The sequence below is a fragment of the Oncorhynchus tshawytscha genome, linkage group LG19 (assembly GCF_018296145.1).
Source record: "Oncorhynchus tshawytscha isolate Ot180627B linkage group LG19, Otsh_v2.0, whole genome shotgun sequence".
Lineage (NCBI taxonomy): Eukaryota > Metazoa > Chordata > Actinopteri > Salmoniformes > Salmonidae > Oncorhynchus > Oncorhynchus tshawytscha.
The window spans coordinates 38,468,321-38,490,232 of record NC_056447.1 but is presented as its reverse complement, the minus strand read 5'-3'; the positions used below and the strand labels follow the sequence as shown (position 1 = coordinate 38,490,232).

General features: G+C 43.6%; 1 protein-coding gene across 2 annotated transcripts in view; it reads left to right on the top strand.

Moving 5' to 3' along the window:
- The window catches only part of LOC112218733 (transcription factor RFX4), a 36,194-nt gene extending 17,209 nt beyond the window's left edge, over positions 1-18,985 (top strand). The window contains exons 14-18 of one of the 2 annotated variants that reach the window (XM_024379804.2): positions 2,064-2,183; positions 6,912-7,073; positions 7,422-7,548; positions 13,719-13,857; positions 17,350-18,985. In XM_024379804.2, coding sequence (XP_024235572.1) covers positions 2,064-2,183; positions 6,912-7,073; positions 7,422-7,548; positions 13,719-13,857; positions 17,350-17,622 — 821 coding nt within the window. In that variant the 3' untranslated portion in view covers positions 17,623-18,985. Of the gene's footprint in view, positions 1-2,063; positions 2,184-6,911; positions 7,074-7,382; positions 7,549-13,718; positions 13,858-17,349 lie in introns of both variants that reach the window. The other variant, XM_024379803.2, reaches the window with a different exon arrangement.
- The last annotated feature ends 2,927 nt before the right edge of the window (positions 18,986-21,912 follow it).

Sequence of the window (21,912 nt, the reverse complement as noted above, 5' to 3'; positions counted from 1 at the left end):
AGCTTTCCTTAATTTTGGGTCAGTCACAGTGGCACTATGTACTTTCTGTTTGGGGCCAAATAGGATTCTGGTTTGCTCTGTTAAAAAAATATACATATTTCCAATATGTCAAGTAATTATCTTTTTGTTTTCTCATGATTTAGTTGGGTCTAATTGTGTTCCTGTCTTAGGGCTCTTTGGGGTCTGCTTGTGTTTGTGAACAGAGCCCCGTGACCAGCTTGCTTAGGGGACTCTTCTCCAGGTTCATCTCTCTGTAGGTGATTGCTTTGTTATGGAAAGTTTGGGAATCGCTTCCTTTTAGGTGGTTGTAGAATTTAACGTCTCTTTTCTGGATTTTGATAATTAGTCTCTCAGCTTGTTCACATCTTTGTGGAAGTTACCTGTGGCGCTGATGTTTAGCCTGAGGTATGTACATTTCTTTGTGTGCTCTAGGGCAACGGTGTCTAGATGGAATTTGTATTTGTTGTCCTGGCAACTGTACCTTTTTTGGAACACCTTTATTTTTGTCTTACTGAGATTTACTGTCAGGCCCAGGTCTGACAGAATCTGTGCAGAAGATCTAGGTGCTTCTGTAGGCCCTCCTTGGTTGGGGACAAAAGCACCAGACCATCAGCAAACATTAGACATTTGACTTCAGGTTCTAGTAAGGTGAGGCCGGGTGCTATAGACTGTTCTGGTGCCTTTGCCAATTAGTTGATATATGTGTTGAAGAGGGTGGGGCTTAAACTGCATCCCTGTCTCACCCCAAGGCCCTATGTAAAGGAATGTGTGAAACTTGTTGTTTGTGTACATGGATTTTATCATGTTTTCCCCCCAACACCAGTTCCAATTTGTATAGCAGACCCTCATGCCAAATTGAGTCAAAAGCTTTTTTGAAGTCAACAAAGCATGAGAAGACAACGCTTTTGTTTTGTTTTGTTTGTTTGACAATTAGGGTGTGCAGGGTGAATACGTGGTCTGTCGTACAGTAATTTGGTAAAAAGACAATTTGACATTTGCTCCCTACATTGTTTTCACTGAGGAAATGTACGAGTCTGCTGCATATACCACAGTAGTTATTGGGGTCAAATTTGTCTCCACTTTTGTGTATTGGGGTTATCAGTCCTTGGTTCCAAATATTATAAGACGCCAGAGCTGAGGATGATGTTAAAGAGTTTAAGTATAGCCAATTGGAATTTGTGGTCTGTATATTTTATAATTTGATGTAGGATATCAACACCGCAGGACATTTTGGGATGGAGGGTTTGTATTTTGTACTGTAGTCATATAATGGAATTGGAGAATCCAGCGCATTCTGGTAGTCTTTAATAGCTGATTCTAAGATTTGTAATTTATCATGCATATATTTTTGCTGTTCATTCTTTGTATAGAGCCAAAAAGATTGGAGAAGTGGTTTATCCACACATCTCTGTTTTGGATAGAAAACTCTTCGTGTTGTTGTTTGTTTAGTGTGTCCCAATTTTCCCAGAAGTGATTTGATTCTATGGATTCTTCAATTACATTGAAATTATTTCTGACGTGCCGTTCCTTATTCTTCCGTAATGTATTTCTACATTGTTTTAGTGATTCACCATAATGAAGGTGTAGACTCAGGTTTTCTGAGTGTCTATGTTTTTGGTTGGATTGGTATCTACATTTCTATCTTAGGTTTTTGCATTCTTCATCAAACCTTTTGTCATTGTTGCTAATTTTATTTTGTTGTCTGCTGGAATTGTTTTATTTGATAGGGAAGATCAAAGGTCAAATATACTGTTTAGGCTTTCTACTGCCACGTTTACACCTTCACTATTATGGTGAAATGTTTTGTCCTGGAAGTTGTCCAAATTGGATTGTATTTGTTGTTGCCTGATTATTTTTTGGCAGGTTTCTACACTACTTTCCTTCCATCTATAGCACTTCTTAATATTGTGCAGTTCCTTTGGCTTTGATGCCTCATGATTGAGTATTGCTCTGTTCAGGTAGACTTTGCTGGGCTGACTGTGAATACTCTGAGAGACTCTCTCTCTCTCTCGCTCACTCTCTCTTTATCTCTCTCTCTCTTTCTTCCTGTTTCTTGTTTGTAGGCTCGTTCCACCTGATCCACCTGATGTTTGATGACTATGTGCTGTACCTTCTGGAGTCTCTGCACTGCCAGGAGAGGGCAAACGAACTCATGAGGGCCATGAAGGCAGAGGGTAGCACAGGTTAGTCCTCCACCCTGTCACACACATAAGGCAATTCTAGGTATTGTGGCATATTTATGTTAAACTATCCCCAAGTCAATGAAATTGCAAACCTCTGCATGCACAGTGCATTCTTCCATCACATGTACAGCTGATTCTCAAGATCTTGCACACTAATGAGCTGCTATTGAGCTCACACTACTACACTGTCTGAGCCAAAGACTACATGCTTACTGGTAAGTTTTGATTACAATACTGGGTGGGGTGAATATATTTTATAGGACATACATGATTTTTTGTTAACTAGTCAATAGTAGCCTACAGCAAAGTGTGTTTAAATCATTTCTAACTTGTTAACAATTTCTGCTAGTTAGTTTTTGCTACCATGTGGGTTTTTAGCTTGCTTGAGCCTGCTAACTGAGGAGTGTTAATTCACCTGTTTCCATACATGTTTCATTTTAAAACATTTATCTTACAAATTAGTTGTTTAATCTAATTGCTTAGCTATTTATCTGTACATGGAATTGTATTTGGTTCTTTTACTCATTTTTGTCTAATCCTTACAGGAAAATGCCACGGGTACTATTTGATGTGTGGAGACATTTCACTGCAGCTAATATAGAAGGAAAAGCTGTGTACATGTGCAAATACTGTGCCAAATCATATGTGAAGAATGCAACAAAGATGCAGAATCATCTGGCCAAATGCATAAAGTACTCTCAGCACGCACAACAAGCAACCTCTGCAAAGTCCATCTACTTCTATTCGAGGTGAAAATAATGAGTCATTTATATCGATAGCAACAGCTCATGGTCCTCCTGGAATCAGATTTTTTTGACTCAATGGAGGAACCTAGTCAGAGAAATACTGATGAATGTCTTGCTCGAGCTGGTTCACCTCTGATGCTCACACCTCTGATGCTTCTTTGCCCAGAATTCGCCCCTCAAACCAGACATGCGTTATCTACTCATTTGCTGGATGCCGAGTTCAACAGAGTTCAAGTAAAGGTCAAGCAAATCATAGAGAAAGCAGACTGAATTGCAATCATCTCTTATGGGTGGTTGAATGTTCGTGGGCAAGGAATAATTAACTACATCACCTCCACCCCTCAACCAGTATTCTACAAGAGCACAGACACAAGGGACAACAGACACACCGGTCTCTACATTGCAGATGAGCTGAAGGCAGTCATCAATGACCTTGGACCACAGAATATATTTGCACTGGTGACAGACAATGCTACAAACATGAAGGCTGCTTGGTCTAAAGTGGAGGAGCCCTACCCTCACGTCACACCCATTGGCTGTGCTGCTCATACATTGAATCTCCTCCTCAAGGACATCATGGCACTGAAAACAATGGATACACTCCACAAGAGAGCCAAGGAAATGGTTAGGTATGTGAAGGGTCATCAAGTTATAGCAGCAATCTACCTCACCAAGCAAATTGAGAAGAATAAGAGAACCACATTGAAGCTGCCCAGCAACACCCGTTGGGGTGGTGTTGTCATCATGTTTGACAGTCTCCTGGAGGGGAAGGAGTCTCTCTGCCGATATGGACAGCCCCATCAAGAGGATCCTCCTGGATGATGTATTTTGGGAGAGAGTGGTAAGCAGCCTGAAACTCCTGAAACCTATACCAGTAGCCATTGCACGGATTGAGGTAGACAATGCCATTCTGTCTGATGTTCAGACTTGCTTGCAGATGTAAGAGAAGAAATCCGTACTGCTCTGTCTACTTCACTTCTGCTCCAAGCAGAGGAAACTGCAGTTCTGAAATGCATCAAAAAGCTTGAATACTTCTGCCTGAAGCCCGTATACGCCGCAGCGTACATGTTGGACCACAAGTATGCTGGCAAGAGCATCCTGTCTGGTGCAGAGATCAACAAGGCCTATGGTGTTATGGCCTGGATGAGGGCAAGGTTCTTGGCAGTCTGGCAAAGTACACTTCCAAGCAAGGGCTTTGGGATGGAGATGCAATATGGCAGTCGTGCCAACATACAGTGGGGCAAAAAAGTATTTAGTCAGCCACCAATTGTGCAAGTTCTCCCACTTAAAAAGATGAGAGAGGCCTGTAATTTTCATCATAGGTACACTTCAACTATGACAGACAAAATGAGGGAAAAAAATCCAGAAAATCACATTGTAGGATTTTTAATGAATTTATTTGCAAATTATGGTGGAAAATAAGTATTTTGGTCACCTACAAACAAGCAAGATATCTGGCTCTCACAGACCTGTACCTTCTTCTTTAAGAGGCTCCTCTGTCCTCCACTCGTTACCTGTATTAATGGCACCTGTTTGAACTTGTTATCAGTATAAAAGACACCTGTCCACAACATCAAACAGTCACACTCCAAACTCCACTATGGCCAAGACCAAAGAGCTGTCAAAGGACACCAGAAACAAAATTGTAGACCTGCACCAGGCTGGGAAGACTGAATCTGCAATAGGTAAGCAGCTTGGTTTGAAGAAATCAACTGTGGGAGCATTTATTAGGAAATGAAAGACATACAAGACCACTGATAATCTCCCTCGATCTGGGGCTCCACGCAAGATCTCACCCTGTGGGGTCAAAATGATCACAAGAACGGTGAGCAAAAATCCCAGAACCACATGGGGGGACCTAGTGAATGACCTGCAGAGAGCTGGGACCAAAGTAACAAAGCCTACCATCAGTAACACACTACGCCGTCAGGGACTCAAATCCTGCAGTGCCCGACGTGTCCCCCTGCTTAAGCCAGTACATGTCCAGGCCCGTCTGAAGTTTGCTAGAGAGCATTTGGATGATCCAGAAGAAGATTGGGAGAATGTCATATGGTCAGATGAAACCAAAATATAACTTTTTGGTAAAAACTCAACTCATCATGTTTGGAGGACAAAGAATGCTGAGTTGCATCCAAAGAACACCATACCTACTGTGAAGCATGGGGGTGGAAACATCATGCTTTGGGGCTGTTTTTCTGCAAAGGGACCAGGACGACTGATCCGTGTAAAGGAAAGAATGAATGGGGCCATGTATCGTGAGATTTTGAGTGAAAACCTCCTTCCATCAGCAAGGGCATTGAAGATGAAACGTGGCTGGGTCTTTCAGCATGACAATGATCCCAAACACACCGCCCGGGCAACGAAGGAGTGGCTTCGTAAGAAGCATTTCAAGGTCCTGGAGTGGCCTAGCCAGTCTCCAGATCTGAACCCCATAGAACATCTTTGGAGGGAGTTGCTGGGCAACAGCCCCAAAACATCACTGCTCTAGATGAGATCTGCATGGAGGAATGGGCCAAAATACCAATAACAGTGTGTGAAAACCTTGTGAAGACTTACAGAAAACGTTTGACCTCTGTCATTGCCAACAAAGGGTATATAACAAAGTATTGAGATAAACTTTTGTTATTGACCAAATACTTATTTTCCACCATAATTTGCAAATAAATTCAGAAAAAATCCTACAATGTGATTTTCTGGATTTATTTCTCATTTTGTCTGTCATAGTTGAAGTGTACCTATGATGAAAATTACAGGCCTCTCTCATCTTTTGAAGTGGGAGAACTTGCACAATTGGTGGCTGACTAAATACTTTTTTGCCCCACTGTATCTCATCAGCCACCTGGTGGAAGGGACTTAGTGGATCTGAGGCGCTTTCCCCTGTTGCCTTCATCATCATCCAAATCCCACCAACATCAGCCGCATCAGAGCACAACTGGTCCTTGTTTGGGAACACACACACCAAAGCACGCAACAAGCTGACCAAAACAACAGTTGAAAGATTGGTGGCCATCCGGGCAAATTTGAGTCTTTTTGAGCCGGACAATCAGCCATCCTCAACAAGGTTTGAAAGTGACAGGGAAGATGAAACCTCAGAGTCTGATGTTCAAGAGGTGGACATTGAGGAGGTCCAGGGAGAAGACAACGAAGCCTGAGAGGAAGACAACCAAAGCTTTAGTTTCTAGACTATCATTTTACAGATGTATGTTGAAAATGTTTTTGGGAGATGCGATGGATCAATGGAGATCATTCAATATTCCCTTTCTTTTGTTGTTCAGTGTAATCATCCTACGTGAAGAGTCAACTCATTTAATTAAAGTTCAATTCATAACTACATTTTTTTTCTATTGGAAGGATTTAATCATTTGCAATTATGTCTACTTATGATAAGGTAAAATGTTTGTGTTCCTGTCTCTATATGGTATGGCAAATATATCCAATGCCAAAAACATCTACATTTAAAAAGTATTAATATGAATTTGCATATATTCCCGTTAATTCCCATATATTAATAATTCCCACGGAAGTTTTCCACCTCTGAATATTCCCCAAAATGTGCAACCCTAACTACTGCTACTACCTCTATTACTACTACTTTATAGGACTTTGGAATTACCTTTCCTGCTACCATCAGTATTGTTGCTGCAGCAACCGCAGATGCATTTTATCAACAAGAAAATGTACAGTACCAGTGAAAGAGTTTTTCTTTATTTTTATATTTTCTACATTGTAGAATAATAGCGAAGACATCAAAACTATGAAATAACACATATGGAATCATGTAGTAACCAAAAAAGTGTTAAACAAATCAAAATATATTTTCTATTTCAGATTCTTCAAAGTAGCCATCCTTTGCCTTGATGACAGCGTTGCACCCTCTCTATTGACAATAATAATATTGAATGCTGTTTAGTACACTGACTCTTGAGGACATAAGAACCTGCTGTCTCTTTAATAGCTTATTGACCACTGACTCCTTTAATAGCTGAACAAGAGGAAGAGATGATGCTGACGGAGACCACGCCCACCTCCACGTCCCCAGGGCCATTTTCCCCACCGAAGTCTGTCACCTCAGTTGGGGTCCCAGCAGCCAGCTCCCCCACCGCTGCCCAGTCCCCAGAGTACACAGGGGCCACAGCCACCACAGGTGAGAGAGACAGACAGCAACACTGGGGGACTGGGGAGGGTTGCTTGGATATAGAGCTATTACTATACTGGAGCTACAATAGAAGCAATGTCACTCGTCAGTGGTCATGTTCTGTAGGTAATGTTATGATCATGTCCAACATAATATACATGAATTAATACATGACAGTTGAATTAAATGGTTAATTAGAATGGGCCTATCCTGCCTGTGCTCATGCATTGGGTTGGTTTCTAAGGGTCACGGCATGGTAAATTCCTCTGTGCCAATCCATTTGTCTCTGTCTGTGTATGTGTTACGTGTGTGTGCCAGGCGCTGTTCAGTCATATACCTGGTCCCTTACGTACACAGTGACAACGTCAGGCGGCACTCCTCCCGAGGGCGGACAGCAGCAGCCCTGCATGCGCAGCGGTGCACCCGTGCCCCCTCCCTCCTCCACCCATCGACTACCAGTCTACGCCCACAGGGACGAGCACGGGTGAGCTCTCATAGGGATGTTATGAGCTTACATAGAGGGGTTATGAGCTGTCATGGGGCTATGAGCTCTCATAGTGGACTTATGAGCTCTCATAGATGACTTATGAGCTGTCATAGGGTGGTTATGAGCTCTCATAGTGGGATTATGAACTTTCACAGGGGAATTATGAGCTCTCACAGGGGAATGCTGAGCTCTCATAGAGGAGTTATAAACTCTCATTGAGATTTTCCGATCCTTCAGAAAGTATTCAAACCCCTTGACTTTTTCCAAATTTTGTTGTGTTACAACCTGAATTTAAAATGGATTAAAGTGAGATGTTGTTTCACTGGCCTACACACAATACCCTATAATGTCAAAGTAGAATTATGTTGGTAGAAATGTTTGCAAATTAATAAAAAATGAAAAGCAGAAATGTCATGAGGCAATAAGTATTCAATCCCTTATTTATGGCAAGCCTAAAGTTCAGGATTCACTCAGTGAGTTTAACATGATTTTTGAATGACTACACAAACAATTATCTGTTAGATCCCTCAGTCGAGCAGTGAATTTCAAACATAGATCCAACCACAAAGACCACAGATGTTTTCCAATGCCTCGCAAAGGAGGACACCTATAGGTATATGGGAAAATATTTTTGAAAAAGCAGACATTGAATATCCCTTTGAGCATGGTGAAGTTATTAATTCCAAATCAAATCAAACTTTATTTGTCACATGCGACGAATACAACAGGTGTAGACCTTACCGTGAAGTGCTTACTTACAAGCCCTTAACCAACAATGCAGTTCAAGAATTAGATTTACCAAATAAACTAAAGTAAAAATAATAAAAAGTATAGAAGCTGTTAAGGAGCCTTTTGGTCTTAGACTTGGTGCTCTGGTACCGCTTGCCGTGCGGTAGCAGAGAGAACAGTCTATGACTCGGGGACTGGAGTCTTTGACCATTTTTTGGGCTTTCCTCTGACACTAGTATATACAGTTGAAGTTGGAAGTTTACATACACGTTAGCCAAATACATTTAAACTCAGTGTTTCACCATTCCTGACATTTAATCATAGTAAAAATGCCCTGTCTTAGGTAAGTTAGGATCACCACTTTATTTTAAGAATGTGAAATGTCAGAATAATAGTAGAGAACAATTTATTTCAGCTTTTAGTTCTTTCACCACATTCCCAGTGGGTCAAAAGTTTACATACTCAATTAGTATTTGGTAGCATTGCCTTTAAATTGTTTAACTTGTGTCAAATGTTTTGGGTAGCCTTCCACAAGCTTCCCATAATAAGTTGGGTGAATTTTGACCTATTCCTCCAGACAGAGCTGGAGTAACTGAATCAGGTTTGTAGGCCTCCTTGCTTGCACACGCTTTTTCAGTTCTGCCCACAAATGTTCTATAGGACTGAGGTCAGGGCTTTGTGATGGCCACTCCAATACCTTGACTTTGTTGTCCTTAAGCCATTTTGCCACAACTTTGGAAGTGTGCTTGGGGTCATTGTACATTTGGAAGACCCATTTGCCACCAAGCTTTAACTTCCCGACTGATGTCTTGAGATGTTGCTTCAATATATCCACATCATTTTCTTTCCTCATGATGCCATCTATTTTGTGAAGTGCACCAGTCCCTCCTGCAGCAAAGCAGGATGCTGCCACCCCCGTGCTTCACAGTTGGGATGGTGTTCTTCAGATTCCAAGCCTCCCCCTTTTTCCTCCAAACATAACGATGGTCATTATGGCCAAGCAGTTCTATTTTTGTTTCATCAGACCAGAGGACATTTCTCCAAAAAGTCCAAAAGTCAATCTTTGTCCCCATGTGCAGTTGCAAACCGTAGTCTGGCTTATTAATGGCGGTTTTGGAGCAGTGTCTTCTTGCTTGCTGAGCGGCCTTTCAGGTTATGTCGATATAGGACTTGTTTTACTGTGGATATAGATACGTTTGTACCTGTTTCCTCCAGCATCTTCACAAGGTCCTTTGCTGTTGTTCTGGGATTGATTTGCACTTTTCGCACCAAAGTACGTTAATCTCTAGGAGACAGAATGTGTCTCCTTCCTGAGCGGTATGACTGCTGCGTGGTCCCATGGTGTTTATACTTGCGTACTTGTCTCGACCGTCGAATGAAGTAGACCAAAGCGCAGCGTCGTGAGCGTACATTTTCCTTTTTATTAGGATGACGCCGACAAAAACAATAAACAATACAAAAACAACCATGAAGCTTAAGGGCTATGTACCACAAATAAAGTTAACTTCCCACACTGAAAGGAGGGACAAGGGCTACCTAAGTATGGTTCCCAATCAGAGACAACGATAGACAGCTGTCCTTGATTGAGAACCATACCCGGCCAAAACATAGAAATACAAAAACATAGAATGCCCACCCCAAATCACACCCTGACCAAACCAAATCGAGACATAAAAAGGCTCCAGTCCGTCGCTGGAGGCTCCGGACTGGAGACCGTCGCTGGAGGCTCCGGACTGGAGGCCGTCGCTGGAGACTCCGGACTGGTGACCGTCGCTGGAGGCTCCGGACTGGAGGCCGTCACTGGAGGGCTCTTGACTGGAGGCCATCGTGGGAGGCTTCGTGCCATGACTCCTCACCGGAGGCTTCGTGCCATGGATCATCACCGGAGGCTTCGTACCATGGATCATCACTGGAGACTTCGTGCCATGGATCATCACTGGAGTGGAAAGACACACAGGAGGCCTGGCTCTGGGAGCAGGCACAGGACTCTACAGGCTGGAGAGACATACAGGAGGCACCAGATACACTGGGCTGTGGAGGCACCAGATACACTGGGCTGTGGAGGCTCACTGGAGGTCTCGAGCTTAGAGATTGCACAACCCGTCCTTGCTGGGTGGTTATCTCTGTCCTGCAAATGTGGGGCGCTGGCACAGGACGCACTGGGCTGTGCAGACGTACCGGAGACACAGTGCGCAGAGCCGACGCAGGATATCCTGGGCCGAAGAGACGCACTGGAGACCAGGCGCGCTGAGCCGGCACCATCCGTCCTGGCTGGATGCTCACCTAGCCCGGCAGATGCGGGGAGCTGGGATGTAGCGCACCGGGCTGTGAATTCGCTCCACCGCATAACACGGTAACTGACCAGTATGATGCTCGCCACGGTAAGCACGGGGAGTTGGCTCAGGTCTGAATCCTGACTCTGCCACATTCCCTGTGTGCCCTGGGCCCTCTTTCTTGCTGCCTCCACCTTCCTCGCTGCTTCTACCTGCTCCCATGGCAGGCATTTGGAAAGTGCTCCCAAGGATGAACCAGACTTGTGGAGGTTTACAATTTGTTTTCTGAGGTCTTGGCTGATTTCTTTTGATTTTCCCATGATGTCAAGCAAAGAGGCACTGAGTTTGAAGGTAGGTCTTGAAATGCATCCACAGGTACATCTCCAATTGACTCAAATGATGTCAATTAGCCTATCAGAAGCTTCTCAAGCCATGACATAATTTTCTGGAATTTTCCAAGCTATTTAAAGGCACAGACAACTTAGTGTATGTAAACTTCTGACCTACTGGAATTATGATACAGTGAATTATAAGTGAAATAATCTGTCTGTAAACAATTGTTGGAAAAATTACTTATGTCATGCACAAGGTAGATGTCCTAACCGACTTGCCAAAACTATAGTTTGTTAACAAGAAATTTGTGAAGTGGTTGAAAAACTAGTTTTAATGACTCCAACCTATGTGTATGTAAACTTCCAACTTCAACTGTAGGTCCTGGATGGCAGGAAGCTTGGCCCCAGTGATGTACTGTGCCGTAAGCACCACACTGCAGGTCTCTGACCTCCTCCCTATAGGCTATCTCATCGTTGTCGGTAATCAGGCCTACCGCTGTTGTGTCGTCAGCAAACTTAATGATGGCGCTGGAGTCGTGGGTGAACAGGGAGAATAGGAGGGGACTAAGCACGCACCCCTGTGGGGCCCCAGTTTTGAGGAATAGCGTGGCAGACGTTTTGTTGCCTACTCTTACCACCTGGGGGCTGCCCGCCAGGATCCAGTTGCAGAGGGAGGTGTTTCATCCCAGGGTCCTTAGCTTAGTGATGAAATTTGTTGGCTCTATGGTGTTGAGCGCTGAGCTGTAGTCAATGAACAGCATTCTCACATAGGTGTTCCTTTTGTCCAGGTGGGAAACGGCAGTGTGGAGTGTGATTGAGATTGCGTCATTTGTGGGTCTGTTGGGGCGGATTACTTATTGGAGTGGGTCTAGTGTATCCGGGATGATGCTGTTGATGTGAGCCATGACCAGCCTTTCAAAGCACTTCATGGCTACTGACGTGAGTTCTATGAGGCAGTAATAATTTAGGCAGGTTACCTTCCTTGGTCATAGGGACTATGGTGGTCTGCTTGAAACATGTAGGTATTACAGACTCGGTCAGGGAGAGGTTGAAAGTGTCTGTGAAGACACTTGCCAGTTGGTCCACGAATGCTTTGAGTACACGTCTAGGTAATCCTTCTGGCCCCGTGGCTTTGTGAATGTTGACCTGTGTGAAGGTTTTGCACACATCTACTACCGAGAGCGTTATCACACAGCCATCTGGATCAGCTGGTGCTCTCCTGCATGCTCCAGTGTTGCTTGCCTCTAAGCAAGCATAGAAAGTGTTTAGCTCGTCAGGTAGGCTCGCGTCACTTGGCAGCTCGCAGCTGGATTTCCCTTTGTAGTCCGTTTTCGAGCCCTGCCACATCCGACGAGTGTCATTGCTGGTGTAGTAGGATTCAAGTTAATCCTGTATTGACACTTTGCCTGTTTTATGGTTGTTTGAGGGCGTAGCGGGATTTCTTATAAACGTCCAGATTAGTGTTCCGCTCCTTGAAAGCGGTAGCTCTAGCCTTTAGCTCGATGCTGAATTTTCCTGTAATCCATTGCTTCTGGTTGGGATATGTACGTACGGTCAGTGTGGGGACGACGTCGTTGATGCACTTATTGATGAAGCCGATGACTGATGTGGTATATTCCTCAATGCCATTGGATGAATCCCGGAACATATTCCAGTCTGTGCTAGCAAAGCAGTCCTGTAGCGTAGCATCCACGTCATCTGACCACTTCCGTATTGAGCAAGTCACTGGTACTTACTGCTTTAGTTTTTGCTTGTAAACAGGAATCAGTAGGATGGAATTATGGTCAGATTTGCCAAATGGAGGGCGAGGGGGAGCTTTGTATGCGTCTCTGTGTGTGTAGTAGAGCTTTTTTCCCTCTGGTTGCACATGTGACATGCTGGTAGAAATTAGGTAAAACAGATTTAAGTTTGCCTGCATTAAAGTCCCCGTCCACTAGGAGCGCCACTTTTGGATTAGCATTTTCTTGTTGGCTGAACTGACAAGGTAGAAATCTGTCGTTCTGCCCCTGAACAAGGCAATTAACCCACTATTCCTAGGCTGTCATTATAAATAAGAATTTGTTCTTAACTGACTTGCCTAAATAAAAAAATAAAAAATGGCATTATACAGCTCGTTGAGTACGGTCTTAGTGCCAGCATCGGTTTGTGGTGGTAAATAGATGGCTATGAATAATATACGTACACTGAAGTTGCTTACCAAGACGACATTGAATGTTCCTGAGTGACTTAAATTGGTTTGAAAATCTATGGCAACAACCATATTGACAGAGTCTGAAGATTAAAACAATTATAATAATATGTTAATATGTTACAATCTAGGTGTGTAAAGCTCTTAGAGATTTACCCAGAAAGGCTCACAGCTGTATTTGCTGCCAAAGGTGATTCTAACATATATTGACTCAGGGGTGTGAATATTTATGTTAATTACATTTTTTTGTATTTTTTTGTAACATTTCTACAAACATGTTTTTTAAAATACTTTGTCATTATGGGGTATTTTGTGTAGATTGTAGAGAAAATAATATGTTTAATCAATTTTGAATTTAGGCTGTAACACTGTGGAATAAGTCAAGTGGTATGAATACTTTCTGAAGGCACTATATCTGATTTCTTACTCAAAAATAGACAGAAGACATTTAAAGTACTACATTAAAATTGTTGTCATTTAGTAGACGCTCTTATCCAGAGTGACTTACAGTAGTGAGTCCATGCATTTTTATACTGGTCCCCCGTAGGATTTAAACTCACAACTCTGGCATTGCAAGCATCATGCACTACCAACTGAGCCACACTGAACACATGATGTTGACCTGTTTTTGTGTACTCTCTCCAGGTTTACTGGGAGCTATAACTACGGGAGCTATTCTAACCAGCACCCCCACTCCATCCAGAGCCAGTACCCAAGTCTGGCCCACGAACCAGGCATCCCTGCCCCCCTCCCCTATCCCGCCTACCACCGCACCTCTGCACAGGTCAGTCCCAACTTGGACTCCCAATCACAAATCAGGCCATAGCACCTACTGTACATTCACCTGAGGATTTACTAACGGTGTACTGGATGGAATTACAGTGGAGATATTTCAGTGACATTATACTACGCACGTCCATTATACTACACATGTCCATTATACTACGCACGTCCATTATACTACGCACGTCCATTATACTACACAGGTCCATTATACTACACATGTCCATTATACTACGCACGTCCATTATACTACGCACATCCATTATACTACACATGTCCATTATACTACGCACGTCCATTATACTACACATGTCCATTATACTACGCACGTCCATCATACTACGCACGTCCATTATACTACACATGTCCATTATACTACGCACGTCCATTATACTACACATGTCCATTATACTACGCACATCCATTATACTACACATGTCCATTATACTACGCACGTCCATTATACTATGCCCATCAATTATACTACACATGTCCATTATACTACACACGTCCATGATACTACTCACACCCATTATACTACACACGTCCATTATACTATGCACGTCCATTACACTACGCACATAGCCTTATATAAGTCTCTCAGAGCACACACGAGATTTGGTTTTGGGTGCCGAGATTGGCTTTATATTTACTCAACACATTAAGACCCTTTGTCAAACTTCCAACATACTGTATATCTTTATGGCCTGTTTGATGATGGTGACATTTAGCCAGAGTCTACAATTCCCGCTTTTTTACACTGTTCACCACACCTGCTAGACTTTGTTGGTGGCAATAGTTGTTCTTGGCTTGGGTCCTGGAGTGGACTACAAGGTATTTAATTGACGTCAGAGCAGAGTAGGAAGAAAGGCAGTGCAACACTGTATCAAATCCATTACAAAGAGACTGTTCAAAATGAGGCTGTCTGCTGGGTTATTTGTATTATAGAAAAGCCTGGAAATCACCTAATCACCATAGTACATCATTACATAGGCGCAAGAACCACTGAAATTTTAGGCATTGAATCAAGCAGAATGAATCAGAAGTCATGCTAAGCTATGAACATTTTTAATGTTGATTCTTGTTTCTTTTTCTTCAACATGCCATTATAATGACCTCCCTCTCATATCTATCCACTTATATCTATCCACCTCCCTATATAATCCCGAAGAGTGATAGTTTATTCCCGGTGGGCTGTAGGCGGGACATAAATTCCATCCTAGCTTTTGTAAGGTTGAATTTTTCACAGGCAGTAAATCAGAGAGGAATGTTAATATGAACAGGAAGTGAAAAGGAGAACGGGGCTTGTTAGTATGCAAAACGCATTTTATAGCGTTGGTGCCAACAGTGTGGCATGCTCTGGGGATAGACAGAGGGAGAGAGGGAAAGAGAGAGTTAGAACTGGTGTGGCACCAAGAGTGGTTAGTTAGAGCCAGGAGAACATTTACCCTGGTGCGGGTGAGAGAAAGAGAATGAGAGAGAGAGAGAGAGAGAGAGAGAGACTGAGCAAGAAGGTCAACAGAAGAAAAAAGAAGAGTAAGAGCAGGCTAGAGGTTGGGAGGTGCAGCAGCAGGGTGGTGGTGGTGATGGTGGTGGAGCTCATACACTGTTAGCCACAGCAGTGAATGGTGTGAGTTGACCCTTCTGATGGTAATTTCCTTTAAAGGGCCCTCCAGCCTCCCTGTCTTTGTAGTGGGAGGAGATTCGCTGGGCCTCAGCAGTCGGAATCCTCCTCTCCTCTCCACACCAGCGGAAGCAGCAGACAGTGGGAGGTGATCTGGCCGGGGGCCCAGGACCCAGCCCAAAGGGGCCCAGCTCTGTGCTCCACTGTGCATCCCCTTCCCACCACTCAATAGTCTCTTCATCTCTCTGAGCCAGTGGCCATAGAACTCATAGACCAGGGCAGGGGGGGCGTTTATTAAAATATTGTTTTTCAATGGTCTCTTTTCTGCGCGTGAACAAGAGGTCGCTGAACCACCCATCCTTCTCCCTGACCTGTGATGACGGCCTCTTTCCATGCCACCATCCTTCATAATAGAACTGACTGTTGCCTGTGTGTTTATATTTAGTGGAATAAAGAGGAAATACTTTTACTTCCACTTTTTTCCACCCTGCTCTGAACTTAAATCGGGCACAATGTGTGTGCTTTGTCTAAGAGGGTCTAAGAGGGTCTCTCAAGAGGAAGGAAAGGAGATGACACTTTGTTGGATTTCCCGACCAGTACCAAATATTTTGTAAGAGGAGCTGATTCTGTCCTCACTGTTAGTCGTTGGTCACCCTGGGCAATGAAAATACTACCGGCTGACCGCTTATCCTAGTCCAACAGTTCCAGGAAGTGTCTTATTTATGTCTACCATTTACAACAGACATTGTGGACTACAGGAAAAGGAGGACCAAGCACGCCCCCATTCTCATCGACGGGGCAGCAGTGGAGCAGATTGAGAGCTTCAAGTTCCTTGGTGTCCACATCACCAACAAACTAATATGGTCCAAGCACACCATGACAGTCGTGAAGCGGGCACAATAAAAACCTATTCCCTTCAGGAGACTGAAAAGATTTGGCATGGGTCCTCAGATCCTCAAAAGGTTTTACAGCTGCACCATCGAGAGCATCCAGACAGGTTGCATCACTGCCTGATATGGCAACTGCTCGGCAAGGCACTACAGAGGGTAGTGTGTACGGCCCAGCACATCACCGGGGCCAAGCTTCCTGCCATCCAGGAACTTTATACCAGCCGGTGTCAGAGGAAGGCCCTAAAAATTGTCAAAGACTCCAGCCACCCTAGTCATAGACTGTTCTCTCTGCTACCGCACGGCAAGCAGTACCGGAGCACCAAGTCTAGGTCCAAGACGCTTCTAAACAGCTTCTACCTCCAAGCCATAAGACTCCTGGACATCTAATCAAATGGCTACCCAGACTATTTGCATTGCCCCCCCTTCTACGCTGCTGCTACTCTCTGTTATTTTCTATGCATAATCACTTTAATAACTCTACCTTCATGTACATATTACCTCAATTACACTGGTGCCCCCGCACATTGACTCTGGTACCCCCTGTATATAGCCCTGCTATTGTTATTTTACTGCTTTTCTTTAATTATTTGTTATTTTTATCTCTTACTTTTTTAGGTATTTAAAAAAAACTGTATTGTTGGCTAAGGGCTTGTAAGCAAGCCTGTTGTATTCGGCGCATGTGACAAATAAATGTGCATTTTATTTGATTCATTGTGAATTATAAACATCATAATGTTACAGAGAAAGTAAGGATGTGTTATTATGTTTCACATTAATTATTACATAAGGGCCAGGAGTTTTTGCCTGGTAATTTTACGTGACCAGGGAAATCTCTGGAGTTCAGCTATAGCCTAACTAGGGGCTGGTGTTTCTCCTGTCAGGTCATGCATTCAGGGAAAAGCCCAGCCCTAGATATGATACATGCATGTTACATATAATACCATCACCCTAAAACCCTATATTCTCTTCTGTTCGGCAGTACCCGCTCAATAGCCAGATGTCTCGGATGGAGCCATGCTTGATGGGAGGTGCTCCTCGGCTGCACCCTACACCCGTGGCCCCACGGTGGGCGGATGTCTCCCCAGCCAACAGCTGTTACACCAGTCCCCCTATGCACTCCTCCCGCTACGCCGCCTCTGGAGACATGTACTCCCCCCTGGCCCCTCGCAGGAACTCTGAATACGAACACTCACAACACTTTCCCGGCTTCGCTTACATAAATGGAGAGGCCACCACAGGCTGGGCCAAGTAGGCTTCCTACTCATCCCTCAGAGAGCGGAGCTGTCCTGGGCACAGTCATGCCCAAGCAGCCTGCCAAGCCTATGGATGCAAACGTCCCACTGCCTTTCCCCAACACGACCCAGAGGCACCTAATCAGGAGTATCAGTGTAATGGTAGGGGAGAGAGGCTGGAGAGTATCAAAACTGGGTAACCTTGTTAACTTGACCCACAGGCCACAGCACAGACAAACAAGATTCAGGACTTCTTCTCACATTACACAATCAGAATATTGTAGCTTAGGCCTAGTCTGTTGAGGGCAATAATCGCCTCAATGGTGGTGGTTTGTTGTTTGCAGAAAATCGCTGTGCAAACCCTTTGGGATTATAGAAACAGAGGCAGTCGGAAGAATCTCACATGTGGAAGTGTGCAGTGTGAGACTGCCCAGCTGTGCCTTTTCAGTTAATGAACACCCATCCCTGCCCGGCAACCTGCCAAGTCAACAAACACTGATCATCACCCCTCCCTCCCTGTACTGGGACACTAATGTACGGAACTCTGTTTATGTTGTATACTGTGGCTGTCGTCAGTACAGTATTTTAACGATGCACACCATTTTCTCTTGGTCAACACTTACTCAGAGTAGGCCTCTGCGACATTGTCCAGAAGACATGCTAGCCTGCTGCAAAACCAGGGTCATATTCATTAGGGCACACCGTAGCAATACATTTTGGAACGGAAAATGAACATGAATGTTTCTTATGTGATAAATTAAGGTTGTCGCTCCCTGTTTGTCTGTTTTCTTCCGTTTGGTGCCTAATGAATACAACCCAGCATGGATTGCCTTAATGTTTCACCACTGGAGCCCTGTCATGTCAATTGGCATACAGCCAGAAAACTATGAGAGAAGTTTATGGCTGAGACAAAGCTAAACATGTGGAGAGCCTTTATTAGCTTGTCAGTTTCACATGAATAGTTTTTTTTAATGATCGAGTGCTGTGCCTCAGCCAGATTATTTGTGTGCTGTGTCACAACCTCTGTTGCTGTATTTGTGGGATGAGGAAGACACTATAGATATATTCTCTGTAACTTTGTAACATTGTGTTCTTTTTTGTTTTCTGTGTTACAGTTGGTATTTCGTTTTCGTTTTTTTATGGATATAGTTAAGGAAACATTAACCTAGTTGTGTGTGTTTTATAATGCACGCAAAGCTACTGTGGACCTATTACCCTATGGGTAGGAATAAAAAGGAACAAATATCAAAGTGTAACACACATGAACTATAGTCACTTTCTTCTGTAAATACAAGCACTCGACAACTTCAGTGGTGGCAACTGTTACAGTTTAAACTGATATGTATGTGGAATTATTTGTTGCCACATAAATAATTTCTAAAACCCCAATGCAAATGTTCTCATTTCTTTCTTCTCTTCTCTCAAACACATACACACATGGTAATGAACATTTCACTGTTCTGCAGTCTGTTTGTGTATAGCCTACAAACCTTGTTCAACATCATAGTTTTGGCCAGGCTAGTTTCTTTCCACTGAAATTCTCCAATGTAACTTGTCTGACTGATAAACTGTCACTATTATTTATTGATATTGATGATACGCTAATCATTCTTTGGAAATATTGATCAATACATTTTCAGGGGAGTGTTCAGTATTAAAATGCAATGACACACCACACACCTTAACTGACTTGCAGTTTGGCTTGCGTGAAAGATCACCACATCGTAGCTTGAATATTGAATATTTGGTGTTGTATATCTGGCGTTGTATATCATTGCACAACAACCCCTGCCTTAAAACCCAATTTGAGTTTGATGTTGACAAAGGGGACCAAATCTTTTCAAATCCTCTGAGCTGATTTTTTACTCCAATCATTTGCCAGCATTGGGAAGACTGGGAACCCAGAGGGGGCTGGGCGAGAAACGAGACCCACACTGCGGAAAGAATTACATTTCTATAAAGAGCAGCTTCTGCTGGGGTGTGGTCATCACACGTCGGTCCCGTAACCTTTGACCTTCAAATTTTCTTACATTTTTTTGAATGCAGATCGCCTGTGCTGTGAGCCCATTTTCCTGGACACCATAAAAGTTCACAACCAAGGTTCTGCATGCTGGAGGCCCATTCGGTACAAAGGTTACAAATGCAATGAACATGGGAAAAGCATACAGTCCTGAAAGACTATAGGCCTTATCACAAACACTTGACACCAGCTTAGAGCAGTCTGGGCCATTGGGGAGGTGTCAGAATGCAGATGAGAACCAGAACTATAATATCATACCCCCTTGGCACTTGCTTACCACATCTAAAATCCTTTGCCCCTTGTAGGGGATGAGTTAATTTAGAAAATTGTAATTTCAAATTCAAGAGCTATGAGAATTTCTATTTCCAGTTCCAGAATGGGGATTCATGACTGACTAGCTTGCCGGTAGGGCATAAGGGAAGGATAAAGACACCCTCCATCCAGTAGCGGTGCGTGGGTAAAATCACTGGGGAAGCCAAGCCCCCCCCCCCAAAAAAAACCATTACAACCTATATGTTGTGATAATTGTGCTATTTGCTCTATAACCGGTTAGTTCATATGCCGAGACAATAAGAAAACAGAATAAATTCAACCACAAATTTGTTTCATTACAAAACCAGAAATCAATATCTGCCCGTTTAAGTTCACAAAACATATTGCATGGTCAAGCAAGGCAATATCTCCAACATTTTCAGACTACTACAAAACGATTGATTTAGAACCACGGAGAGTTACCGGAAGTTGAAAGAAAACAGGAGCTGCCTCCAGTATTCCAGCACCATTTCAACTTCAACATAATCTAATCAGCTATAGTTTAATACAGTGACAACTAAAAGATACCAAAAATGATTTAGTCCAATCAACATAAGCTAAATATAATGTGGCTGTCCATGGTACTGATTTCTGTGTGTGTGTGTGTGTTTGTGATGTGCGTGCGTGCAAGTAGAAAAAAACACACCACTGCCTCCATCATAAAAACGAATATGAAGCTGTAATTAATGACAGATGATGTACTGGCTTTACATAGTCCTAGCACAAACAGTTATCAATCAAATGTATTTTATAAAGCCCTTTTTACATCAGCAGATGTCACAAAGTGCTATACAGAAACCCAGCTTAAAACCCCAAACAGCAAGCAATGCAGGTGTAGGAGAACGGTGGCTAGGAAAAACTCCTTCGAAATTCAGGAACTTCTGGCGGTGCCAGGTGGAGATTATAAGAGTACATGGCCATTTAGAGCTAGAATGACCAGCATGGTTGTAGAAGGCAGGCAGAACAATTGAAATTGGAGCAGCAGCACGAATAAGTGGACTGGGGACAGCCAGGAGTCATCAGGCCAGGTAGTCCTAAGGCATGATCCTAGGGCTCAGGTTCTCCGGGAGAGAGAGAATTAGAGGGAGCATACTTAAATTCACACAGGACAATAGATAAGACAGGAGAATTACACCAGATGTAACAGACTGGCTCTAGACCCCCAGCACGTAGACTCTTGCAGCATAGATAGTGGAGACTGAGACAGAGGTGGGTCGGGGGACACTGTATCCCTGTCCGACGATCCCCCCGGACAGGACCAACCAGGCAGGATATAACTCCACCCACTTTGCCTAAGCACAGACCCAACACCACTAGAGGGATATCAACAGACCACCAACTTACTACCCTGAGACAAGGTTGAGTATAGCCCACAAAGATCTCCTCCACTGCACAAGCTTGAGGGGGCGCAAAACTGGACAGGAAGATCATGTCTGTAACTCAACCCACTCAAGTGATGCACCCCTCCTAGGGACAGCATGGAAGAGCACTAATAAACCAATGACTCAACCCCCGTAATAAGGTCAAAGGGAGAGAATCACAGTAGAAAGATGGGAGCCGGCCAGGCAGAAAAAGCAAGAGCAGTTTGTCGCTACAGTGCCAGACTACACTCAATCATAGGACCTACTAAAGAGATGAGTCTTCATTGATCATTCCATAAAAACGGAGCTCTATAGGAGAAAGCCCTGCCTCCAGCTGTTTGCTTAGAAAATCTAGTGACAAAAAGGAGGCCTGCGTTTTGTGACTGTAGTGTATGTATAGGTATGTCCGCCAGGACCAAATCGGAGAGATAGGTAGGAGCAAACCCATGTAATGCTTTGTAGGTTAGCAGTAAAACCTTAATATCAGCCCTACCCTTAACAGGAAGCCAATGTAGAGAGGCTAGCACTGGAGTAATATGATCCATTTTTGGGGGGTTCTAGTCAGGATTCTAGCAGCCGTGTTTAGAACTAATAAAAGTTGATTTAGTGCTTTATCA